The sequence below is a fragment of the Aristolochia californica genome, unplaced genomic scaffold, assembly GCF_029961685.1.
Source record: "Aristolochia californica isolate CCGP_79_NKW_82.1479 unplaced genomic scaffold, dmAriCali1.0.hap1 SCAF_15, whole genome shotgun sequence".
NCBI classification, from domain to species: Eukaryota; Viridiplantae; Streptophyta; class Magnoliopsida; order Piperales; family Aristolochiaceae; genus Aristolochia; species Aristolochia californica.
Window position 1 is genome coordinate 3,598,367 of NW_027181826.1, and position 13,045 is coordinate 3,611,411.

Here is a 13,045-nt window from a genome sequence, read left to right on the forward strand (position 1 = left end):
CTTCTTCCCCGATTCTCTGATTCCAAAGCTCTCAAGGCGCCAATGCAGAAAAAAAAAAAAAAGGCGCTTGGTAAGCGGTTAGGAAGACGGATTGGGCAAGTCTCTACGACAGTCAATTCGGGTAAGAGTTGTGATGGGATGGATGAGCATGGCAATGAATCCCTGACGAAGTGGGAAATCATCTCTGAAACAAGATTAAAGAAAGAAAAAACATATTTGAGGATCCAAAACATGGTTTCCACTTGCATTAAACAAATATAAACAGATCCCATTTTGATCCCAATATCCGAGCCTCCGAGCCCCCCTCTAATGGTAAGATTGTAAACAAGATAATGATTTATTCTTATAATATATCTAAATAGATATCTTTTTTATAAAATAAAAAATAATGAATATTATAGATAAATAAATATATTCTTAAGCTATGTACGATTATTTACCAGAAAATATTTTTAGGGTCTCCTCACTCCTGCTTCCCGCCGGGGCCGTGGCAGAAGAAAGGGTTTCTGTAGTTCTGCTAGAGTCTTGAAAATTCGACGGAATGCTCCTTGAGGGCATGAAAACCGGCATCGGCATATGAAATTCGTTAGGGGGTAGTAGCTGGATAGTCGTGATAGTCTTCGGTGCTCTTCGGTGATTTTCCGGTTGGAGTATTACCCCAGGTATCCAATCCGGAGACGACAGAGAAAAATCGGAAATCGGGCCGAGAGCAAGAAGGAAATGGGAGAGTAAAAGAGAAGAGGGTCGAGAACAACAGCGAACGGGAGCCGAGAAGCGAGGGAAAGTGGATGAACCAGGATTTCGGTAGTAATCCTGATTCACCTATTTTACTCATAAACGGGTTCAAATAAATAAACTGGTTTACCTACTTGAACTCGGCTCCGGGTACAACCCCAATAATTCCTCCCCTATACTGATTGTAGTAGTGCTTTCAATTTTACTTGTGGTACCACACACACCCCCCATTGACTCAGGCAACTTCAAGAACACAACCAGGTTAAAAGTGGTTTTGTCATAATATCTGCAACTTATTCTTGTGTGACTCAATGCTTCAGCTCAACAACTCCATCTTTGGTCAAATCACGCAAGAAATGAAACCTTATATCAATGTGTTTGCTGCGTCCATGCATGACTGGGTTCTTGAATAGCTTAATGGTAGAACTGTTGTCACATAATACAGTGGTACACTTGCCTTGAGAATGACCAAGCTTCTCCAATACTCTCCTCATCCACACCCCTTGACAAGCACAAGAGGCAACTGCCACAAACTCTGCTTCAGTAGTGAACAAAGCAACTACAGGCTGCTTTTTAGAGGACCAAGACACAACTCTTTCACTGAGTAGAAACACATAACCGGAAGTGTTTTTCCTGTCATCTATATCTCATGCATAATCATTATCTGTATATGCCATCAATTATCCATTATCCTCCTTTAGATAAAAGACTCCCAAATCCACAATACCTTTCAAGTATCGTAACACCCTTTTCGCAACTTGTAAATGCAACTCAGTTGGACTTGCCATGAATCTGCTAATGAGAGACATCACATACATCAAGTCCGGCCTTGTTGCAATTAGATACATAAGACTTTTGACTAATTGTTTGTACATGGTAGCATTCACCTCGGCTCCTTCTTCATCCTTCATTAGTCTAACGCCAGGAACAATGAGATTCTTCACACTATTACTCTTCTCCATCTGAAACCTCTCCAAAACTTCTTTTGCTTACTTTCTTTGACTAATATAAATGCCTTCAAAATTTTGTAACACCTCCACACTGAGAAAATATTTCATCTTTCCCAAATCAATCATATCAAATTCAAATTTCATAGAATTCTTGAACTTAACAAACATATTCTCACCATTACCAGTAAAAATTAGACCATCAACATATATAAGCTAACAATCAAAATTTTACCTCAATCTCCTTTTCTTTTTAATAAGGTGTGTTCACAGCCACACCTCTCAAACCCTTCTTTGACAAAATATGCTTCAATCCGGTTGTACAATGCACGAGGAGCTTGTTTAAGGCCATACAACACCTTCTTCAATTTGTACACCTTATACTCTTCACCTTTCTTCTCATAACCCTGTGGTTGCTCAACAAACACTGTTTCATTTAACTCTCCATGTAAGAAAGCGTTTTTGATGTCAAACTGAAACACACTCCAACTATTTCGAGCCGCTAAAGCAATTACCATTCGAATCGTATCCCACCTAGCCACAGGCGCAAACACTACAGTATAATCTATATCATGCTGCTATGCATACCCTTTTGCCACCAATCGAGCCTTACACTTGTCAACCTCGCCATTTTCGTTGAGTTTAGTTTTGAAAACCCACTTTACTCCAATTTCCTTCTTTCCTTTAGGCAAATCTATCAGCTCCCAAATCCCATTTCTTTCAATCGCTTCTATCTCCAAGTCCATTGCAGCTCTCCACTTGGAACTCTGAACAACTTCTTCAAAGGTAGTTGGATTTGCAATTGAGGTAAACAAAACCATATTGTTGTGCTCAACTTCTTCTGAAAATTCTCCCCCACTCACATAATCTTCCACCTAGAATGGTACTATTCTGTTCCTCCCGTCTGGTGAGCTTTCTTCAGATGTTGGAGAATTCACTGTAGGTGACTCACTTCAAGATAAGCTAACCTCTCCTCCTTCTGTTGCCACCTCTTCAGATTCTTCTTGACTTTGATCATGTTGACTTCTTTCTTCATTACTATCTCCCCACTCGAGGATATCAAATCTTGCTTCTTCATTACTTCTTCCCCAATCCCAGCACTCATTTTCTTCAAAAACCACATCTCTGCTTACAACTATCTTCTTGGACGCTGGATCATAAAGTCTATATGCTTTAGACTCTTCATTCATCCCTAGCAGCACACACTGAAAACTCTCATCATCCAACTTCTTTCTCTTACTGTCTGACACATGAACATGGCCAATGCATCCAAAAGCTCGAAAAATAATCAACATTGGGTTTGACACCACTCCAAACCTCTTCAGGAGTCATATCTTTCACTGCCAATGTAGGACTTCTATTGAGCACATGCGCTGTCCAATTTATTGTTTCTGGCCAGAAGTTCTTTGGAACTTGCTTCTCTGATAACATACTTCTGACCATGTTCATGATTGTCCTATTCTTGCACTCAACTACTCCATTTTGTTGGGAGTGTAGGCTGCAGTGTGCTACCTGCTAATACCATTAGCTTTGCAAAGGAGAACTCGTGAGAGGTGAACTCTCCACCCCTATATGTGCACAGACAACGAATAAAAGTTCCTATCTCTTTCTCAACAAGCTTTTTATAATTCTTGAAGATAGTAAAAGCTTCAGATTATATCCACACCTTACGACTGTAATCATCAATAAAGCTTATGAAATACCTCTTCTTACTATTCGAAATAGGTTTGATGGGTCCGCATATGTCAGCATGTACCAACTGCAGTCTTTGTGATGCTCTCCATAACCTCCTCTTTGGAATTGCATCCCTGTGTTGCTTTCCCACCATGCAATCAGTGCATATTTTGGATGGTGCCTTCAACTGTGGTAGCCCTCTCACCATTTGCTTATATTGCAATGTTCTCAAACCCTTGAAACTTAGATGCCCATATCTGCAATGCCAAAGGTGAGTATTGTCTTCAAGAATTGTTTGGAAGCAAGTAGGAGCTTTCGACATAATTCTTGCAAGAAAAATGAACATCCTGTTTGCAGACATTGCTGTTTGCATAATAAGCCAATTCTTAGGATGATAGACTCTACAAACTCCATGTTGTACCAAAATAGCTAGACCTCTTTCTTGCAATTGTCCAACACTTAATAAGTTATTTTTCAACTCAGGTATATAGAAAACATCAGTGATTACCTAAGTAACTCCAGCAATTTGCAACCTAATGTTACCCTTTCCCAACACAGCCATTTTGGAATTATTCCCAAGCGTCACAGATTGCCGGAATTCCTCATCAAGATCCAAGAACCACTCCTTATTTGCACACATATGATTGCTACACCCTAAGTCAATGAATCAGACATCTTTTCTCCTTGATTGATTACGCTCCACATATGACATCAACAACATTTCTTCTTTTTCCTCAAACTCAGCATAATTCGCTTCCTTCTCCCATTTAGGACACTCATATTGAAAGTGCCCTAATTGATGACACTTATAACACTCAACTATAGCTTTGTTGAATGCTTGTCTGCCTCTTCCTCAAAAAGCTCCACGAGCTCGACCGCTTCCTCTTCCACCAATTCTATCATCGTAAGTCACCTTTAATGCCTGCTAATCTCCTCCATGCCCATTCATCCTCTACTCATATACCAATAAGTTGCTCTGCAACTCATCAATGGTTAAGGTGACTACGTTATTAGACTCTTCAATCGAACACACAACATAGTCGAACCTTGAGGTAATTGATTTCAAGATCTTTTCAACGATCACCACTTGTTGCATGTTTTCACCATGAATCTTCATCTTGTTTGCTATGATGGGTGTTCGAGCAAAGTATGCATCAACACTCTCACCCTCTTTCATTTGTAGAACCATAAACTCCTTCCGAAGCGTTTAGAGTTGTGCTCTTTTGACTCTTGTGGAACCCTGGTGCTTCTGCTTCATAGAGTCCTAGATATGCTTGGCAATGTCTTTGTTGAGGATCATCTCCATAATGGTTTAGAACAGATAATTCTTGACCTTCAAGTCTTTCAGCTTCTGGTCTGCAATTGATTTTTGTTGTGCTTCAGTAAGTGACACTCCTTCTGCTACAGCAGGGATTCCAGTCTCCACCAAACTCTAATACTCCTTTGAATGAAGAAAATTTTCCATAAGCATGGACCAATGATCGTAATGGCCGTCAAACTTAGGAATTTCAGGTTGAACATAATTATTTTCAACCGTTCTTTTCTTCTTCTATTTTTTTTTTCTCGAGACTGGTGCTGTTTTTTTTCTCCTCGAAGAAAGCCCTGCTTTTCTCATCTCGAATCTACACGAGTGTCTCCCCCTTTTTCATTTTTTTATTTCTTCTCTCTCCTCAAAACGCTCTTCTCTTCTCCAAGACGATGCTCCTTTCTTCGAAGCACACTAGAAAATGAAGACTGATCAGTAGTTTGGCTGGGTGTGAACCGAGGTGATGGCAACATCGACGTCGGTGATTTCTCTCGCTGTCTCTGCTCTCTCCAACTATCTCTCTCTCGCCATCAGGAAGCTCCAAAAATTTCTTCCCAAGGGGTCTCGCGATTTCTCTCACGTTCTCTGCTCTCTCGCCGTCTTTGATTTTGGGAGACTCTTCCTTATCCCTCTCAATTTTCCTTGTCTTTTGATCCCTAAATCGCCGAAAGGAAAAATTGCTAATCCAACTCTGATACCATATTGTTGTAAACTCTAGGCACAAAGCAATTTAGAAAAATAAATGAAGAATCTATTGAATTTAAAACAAGCTATTAGCTTATATAAGCCTTACAAAGAGATAAAATTGGAAACAAACAACCCACGTTTTACTGGTCCTAATAACGTGGTAAATAGCTAAAAAAATGGTCAAACTCTACCTACATGACCTAAATAATAGAATTTATTAATTGAATGAACTTTTGACAACTTCAACTATAACTCTAACAACCCCAACAACCTGAAGTGCACTAACACCCCCCCTAAAATAAAACACCTAGAGGGTGAATACTCGTCCGGGTGATAAATAGGATCAGGGAGAAGCATCATAATCCTACCAGTTCAAACCATTTACTGCATTTTCCATTCCCTTCAATTGATCATTGGAAACATGATGGGTGATGATTTCATACCTTGTTCCAAATGCTCTGGCCATTAGAGACTTCAGTGCCTTTCTGCAAGCCTCATTGCTTGAAATAATTGAGTTTTTTACTCCAACTTGTAGCTAAAATTAATTTTGGCAGCCTCAAAACCAAGGCTTAAGTTCATCCAATAGCATAGCCACCACTTCAATTAAAAATCACCTGATACCGGCCATTCAGTTGTTGTAAGATAGTCACTGGTTTGACTCTCGTCATGGGAACTCAAATATGGACAACAACCAAGTCTATCCATGGTTAATAACCAGTGGCTTCAGTTAATGGGCATTTGCTGGTCAAAAGGTCTTTCAGGCAATTAGATAGACAACAATCCATTTGACATGGAAGAAAGAAAGTGCTCTTCATTTTAACAGGAGAGTTAATGTTAACATTCATCCATAAAAGCTTTAAAGTCACTCGTAAAATCCATAACAGCTTTGGTCATGTATTACAATGTGTTTTATACGTGGGATCCCCCACAGCAAGAGAGGCTTGAACCAGAATGTTCATTTATAAAATGTTGTTGTTCTTTTGTAAACATTGAAATGTAGCTTCTGCTTGTTGGATTGAAGAAAGTTTATTTCTCAAATGTCAGCTTTTTTCTTCAGTTACAACAAAAGATACAATTTCTAGCTCCTCAAGGAAGATCTGGCAAATGTTAAAAACATTGCAGAACCAGGTCAAAAACACTTGCATGAATGACTACAGAAAAATGAAGCTACTCAACACAGGAACATTATACAATTCTGAAGTCAGTACAAGAGATAGAGATAGCAGCACAAACAGGATAGCTTCAAGAACCGAGATAATAAAATTGAAATGGATTGTGGTAGCAAAGTACCCACCATCCAGATGTGGTAGCAAAGTACCCACCATCCAGATGTGGTGGTTCAACTTTGCTGTGTTGGCTAAAAGATGCCAGTCCAACTGAACCAAGAAAACAATGACAGAACCAAGGCCCAATAAAACTCTTCCATATCGCATATTACACATGCAAGAAGGCTTTGATAGTGAACAAAAAACGCACAGACATAAAGTAAATTCCAGCGATCATAGCACCATGAGGTTTCAGTAAAACAAGAACACGATTCAAATTATCCTCTATAGCAGCTACAATCCAAAATCGCGACAACAGCTACTTCCCTCACCATAATACTGCACTTTAATTGTCCTTAAAAAAAGAAATCTTAGATCCTAGCAGTGCTATAATCCTAGAGAACAAGAAAGAAAAATGAAACTGACAACAAACCCAAAAACCTCGAACAACCAACAACCTGCCAAGACAATTAATCGACATTGGCCAAAATCTCCTCAGCAGCGAACTTCTCCCCTTTGTCCTTGTCGGCAGCAGCCCGCCCTTTAGCCTTACGCTCAAGCAGCGCCTTGCGATCCTTATCGAGCCTCAGCTTGGTGATGACGACATTGGAAGTGTCGATGCCGACATTAACGGTGGAGCCGTTCACCTTCTCGCGGGTGATCCGTTCGACATGGATGACCCACTTCTTTCGGTAGACCTGCACCACCTTGCCTTCGCGACCCTTGAAGGTCCCCCGGACCACCTGAACCTCGTCGTCCTTCCGGACGGGGACGGACCGCACGTTGTACTTGGCTCGGAGGTCCGAAGAGAGAGGGGCGCTCATGCGGATCCGCCGAACGGAGGACGGCGCCGTGAAGTGGGCCTTCCGGCTCTTGCGCCGGGAGCTCGACACCCGCGGGTTCCTCTTCATTCTTGATCCTTTTCCCTTCTGCCTCTGCTGCGACTGGTAAGAGAGGAGGAAGCTGATAGCGTCTAGGGTTTTTGTTGAGGAAGTAGAGAAGTCTTGACCGTGGATGTGGTAAAGATCAGATAGCTCATCATCGTTAAATCGAGCCCGTTGAGCTCTTATTCGGGATTTTTTTTTATATTAATTTTCTTTTCCCTCTTATACTATAATTTAAAATAATAAAAAAATATTTATATTTTAAAATTAGAACATATATTTGTTTGTACCTTAGCTTGAGCCATGCCTTTTAAGCCTAATCCCTTGTGTCAGGGTCTCTAATGAGGAACAAACTTAGACGTGAGAGAGGAGTAAATTAGATAAGATTTGAAATAATAGGGAACAATAATCGAAGTAATTCATTTTAAAATCAATTTCACAATATAAGTTCACAAGCAGTGATTTTGAAGTATGAGAATTTATGTTCCGATTTGCTTGACCAAGGTCGATCATTATATTTTAAAATATAAAATTGATGATGCTCGGTGTTTGAAAAAAAAAAATCCCCAATGAATAATATTGTTAGAAGATATAATTAGTTTTTTTTTTTTCTAGGAAAGTGGTTTCTACTTAAAAATTGAATTCTGGAGAAGGTTCTAAAAACTTTAACATGGTATTAGAGCAACGGACCTAACATGGACAAGGAGAAGAAGATGGAGAAGAAGGAGAAGATAAGAAGAAGCAAAATTCTTTCTCTTAACTTCCTATTTTTGCACTTGTTTTTCCTTGGAGTTCTTATTATCATACCAAATTTTCCATATTACAATTTTTTTTATGGTAGTACATTTGAATCTATATTCTAATGCAAAAAGAAACCAACATATGAAGCAACAAAGATCAAATAATAGGAAAATTATAAACGGTAACAAAAAACTTCAAGGGGATGATTTGTGCCATCAAGAACAAGACTGTACATATTGATTTATATCTCAAAAATAGAACAATGACTCTATTTTTTAACTAATTAAACCATTTTTCAATCCAATTTTTCTACAGAGAGAAGTCAATATCAGGAAAATAAAAGTCATGTTGGAAGTTTGTGGCAAAAAAAAAAAAAAAAAATTCAAAATTTAAGCCCAAACTTTTCCTTCTCTTTTTTAATTGCTATTTTTATTTTGCCCAAGTTTCCTATTGTTTTCAAACTAAGGGGGCGTAGTGAAACATGCGATGATACCATGTTGAATTTAGAATCCCATGACAAAATCCTCGACTAAAGTAGTGAAAGAAGAGAGGAAGAAAATGAGGAGCTAGAGGGATGGAGAGAGATAGTGTGGGAGAGGAGAAAATTCTAGGGACGAATTTGAGAGAGAAAATGAGAGACTTATAATGATCTATACCATGCCTTGAACCTCTATTTATAGTCGTAGAAAAAGGTTTACAATGATTACAATGCCTTAGGGCTACAAATTTTGTAAAATTAAAAACATAAGTAGACATATATCATATTATTTAATTACACTCTTGTGTCATCCTTATGAGAATACATTTTAATTACCTCCTTCACATGGGGGAGGTATTTACGTTAATATGTCTTTCAACAGTTTCAAATTGCGCCTTATTATAATTTCATATTACAAAAATTAAAATTCACATTATGCTCATTTTTAATGCATTTATGTTACTCTTTTGCTCTACATTGAATTATGCGATTATATAGACATTATATTCACTTTATTGCTATAGTTATGCTCGATCAAACTTATGGTCCTAATACTCTACCCTCGACCACGCAACCTAGTAAAATGGTGATTTGTCCTGCAAGATATAAACCATAAATAATAAAATCCATGTAACATGTAACAGACTCATCATATTTCCCTTCCTTCATGATGGGTATTTCATAGCACTTAGATATCTCAATATAACATAATTAAAAACTATGAACATAATTAAGAAATTAATAAAATTTTAAATAAGCTAAAAATATTTCAATTTAATGAATATCCCTATAAAGTACTTTCAAATTTATAGGCCATGACAAAAAAAACAATTCCCCTTCTAATCATTGTCTCATGTGTCATGTTTTGTTTTGATGTTATTTGGAGTAACCTTAACATGCAAGATGCTATTATTTATGTTTAATTGCTTAATGATAATGAAATACATAATGTCTAATATTACATGGAGTTTAAAATAAGTGATCTTATTACCCCACACAAAAATTGCTCAAAATGATCTTTTTAAAATATCTAGAACTCCATTAAATAATAATATTTAAATATAAAAATCTTATTAATTAATTTTATCATATAGCCTCACTAATGGAATTTTCTTTATCTTCTTATTAATAATTACTAATTTTTTTTATTATTTATTGATAATTATATATTATCATATAATTTATGTGTAAATTAAACAGAGCATTTACTTGAAAAATAGGTAAAATCATATAACACAGCTAAATTCAATCTTTTTTTTTTGTTTATCAGGATACTTAAATATTTAATTATTTATTTGAGGTGATAAAAATTGCTTAATGGGTTTTGTATAACAATGTATTTATATCTTTTTAAAGTTATACCTAGGTTAATTAAATTATTTTTATTATTTAGTAAATAGTTTTAAACATTAAAGGGAGTCTAAAATACAACTATTTTTTAGGTTTTTAAAAAATGAAATTTAGTCAATGACATTTTTGCATTAAAAATTTACAAAAAGAAAGAAGGGGAGAAATGGGAAAAAATGAAGAAAAGAAAAAGGAGAATAATTAAGAGAAATAATAACAAATACACAAAAAGGAGAAAATGGAAAATAAATTAAAAAATAAAAATAAAGAAGGGAAGAAAGAAAAAGAGATGAAGAAAAGAAAAAAAGATATGGAAGGGAAAATTACGAAGAAAGAAAAAAAGGAAAATTAAAAATTAAAAACTTTTTCCAGGAAAATTTGAAAATTCGCTAATTGAGGTTTCTTAATTTCCCAAGGAAAAATATAAATTTCCCATATTTTTCAAAAAAAAATCTTTTCTTCCACAAGGAAAATGAAGGAGAAGGAAAAGGAGGAAAGAGGAGGAAGAAAAGAAAAAAACGGAACAATAAAAATGTAAAAAAACTTTTCCCAACGAATTCCTTGGGAGAAAAAAACTTCGCCTAGTGGATCCATGAAATTCCTTGGGAATTTTCCATATCCGTTGTTAGAAGGTGATCTTTCTTCACCCAAGAAGTTTCAACAAGAATATGAAATTTTTCTAGGAAACTCACTCCGAGGGAATTTTACAGATTCACTAGCAGAAGGTGATCTTTGCTTGAGAGAAAGTTGACTTCCAGATTTTATGTTTGAATAATTCATTTTTCTTATAGTGAGATTGTGCTATATTAATTTTATATTAATAAAAATTCTACATTAACTCTTGTATAATCGGTAAATTGGAATTGGAATATGTTTCCAAAGAAAATTATAAAACTTATTTTTTTTGTAATTGGTAAATAAAAGGAAATATAATTTCAAAGCAAACTCTCAACATACGTAGCTCCATTAGTGTCTTGATCTCTTTTTTATTTAAAAATAAATAATATTAAAAAATAATTGAAGAAGGGATATTCTCTTCCTCTTTTTTAAAGTATCTTAAAATATGGAAAAATAAATTAAATTTATTAATTTTTATTTTTTGAAAGATTCTAAAACTAGAAAGTTGTTCATATTATAAGGCAATCAATTAATACTTTATATATTTCTATTTCTGATCGATTTTGCAAATAGATTGCGTACAGGTTAATGCTGAGTTTATGTTCATAGCAGGTGGCGACACAAACATTCTTCTGACGACATTAAGGGGGGGGTTAGTGCACCATGTAAGTGCAGTGTAAAATACTTGTTTGTGTTAATGGACACAATGTAAAGTACAGTGTAAAGTACTTGTTTGCGTTAATGTGCACAATGGAAAGTGTGGTGTAAAGTGCAGATAGATTATTTATTAAATAAAATATTTTGATATATTTGACTTTTAGAAAATTAAATTAATATAAGTTAATAAATAAAATATATTAAATATAATAATTAACAAAATACTTACTTTTATATTATTAAAATTGTAGTCAAATTTTAATTTTTTAATATCTAAATATGAAATAATTATACAAATATTGTACGACATAGTGTAGTACATAGATATCGTAATAATAATAAAAAATAATACAAATATAACTCAAAACAGGGCTGGGAGGCACGAGGGAATTGCACTCGCTCCCTCGTGCTACACATGGGAATATCTAGGCTGTTAATGTTTACATAATATAAAATTTATTTATTAAATTTTAACTATTCAAATAATTTATTAACTATTTAAGTATTAATCAGTAAACATATTTTAGTAATTCATATTACAACTATTATATTTTATTTTTATTACCATAAATTCAGCATTAATTATAATACACATATCACTATTACATCAATCATTAATGATTAATTTTTAGCCAATAATTACCATGATTTTATTAATGAATTATTTAGGTGTCTACTATCAACCACTAATTAGCTGTTAATTACTTTATAAACTACTTCAGTTACTTACTAGAAATTAAATATTAATTAACCCTTTGTTGTTAATTACTATTAACATTGGTAATGTCAGATTTCTTCGAAAATTCTATCTGGTTGCCTTGAAAATAATACCAATAAATCATACAAGGAAACATCTGGATGTGCGGGAAATGAGGAAAATCACAAGGTATGCAAAGAAGGGGGTCTTTCGAATCAAGCCGGAGAGGTTGCATAGAGTTGAGAGAAGTCGCCGACGGTCATCGGTGCTGAGGACGGTGAGAGGAAGAGAATCAAGCGTCGGGGAGAGGTCGTAGAGGGGGCGATTGAAATCATCGACGGTCGCAAGCGAGGGAGGAGCCGGAGAGGTTGCAGAGAGGGGGAGATGTCGCCAAAGGTCGTCAGTCCTGGGGACGGCAATAGGAAGGGAGTCGAGCGTCGAAGACAAGGTCGCACAAAAGAGGGCGATTGAAATTGCCGAAGGTCGCGAGCGAGCGAGAGAGAATTTTTTTTCTCTCGAAACCCTCGTTCGACAAAGCTTCCTTCCCGACAGCCCAAACCTGAGATATAATTGAGTGAGGGAAAGTGAATTCAGAGCTCGACCCTCTAAATTCACTTATTATCGTTTTATGCCTAAAACGGGGAAAGCGAAATAAATCTGTATTTCACTTTCCCTACACTTAGGTGCGCACTAACGGGTTTTGCATCAATTTACCCAGCTTAAATACGCTGAGCACTAACAGGGCCTAATATAGAATCTAGAAATTAATCAAGGCTATCGATCAGGGTATTCTTCGTTCGTTCCAACCGAATGAGAGAAAAGATTAGGCAAAGCCTGAACAATTTCATACCCGTCTTGGATTCTTAATTGTTAAATCGTTTTACAGTGACGATCATAGATTATTGCATCCGATCACGACACCCAAAAACAATTTTCTGGAATGAAATTCCAAATTTTTTCCATCAGAGTGGTTTAAGATTCGACCTTCCAGAGAAATATTGGAGAAGAA

General features: G+C 36.0%; 1 protein-coding gene across 1 annotated transcript; it reads right to left on the reverse strand.

Moving 5' to 3' along the window:
- Window positions 1-6,809: 6,809 nt before the first annotated feature.
- Window positions 6,810-7,597, reverse strand: LOC137952273 (large ribosomal subunit protein uL24y-like). Its single transcript, XM_068799390.1, has one exon. The coding sequence runs from the start codon at window positions 7,523-7,525 to the stop codon at window positions 7,085-7,087; it is 441 nt and encodes a 146-aa protein (XP_068655491.1). The 5' UTR covers window positions 7,526-7,597; the 3' UTR covers window positions 6,810-7,084.
- Window positions 7,598-13,045: the final 5,448 nt, after the last annotated feature.

Bases quoted from the DNA above. Each gene is read 5' to 3' on its own strand.
- LOC137952273 (XM_068799390.1), bottom strand. From the start codon at position 7,525: ATGAAGAGGAACCCGCGGGTGTCGAGCTCCCGGCGCAAGAGCCGGAAG.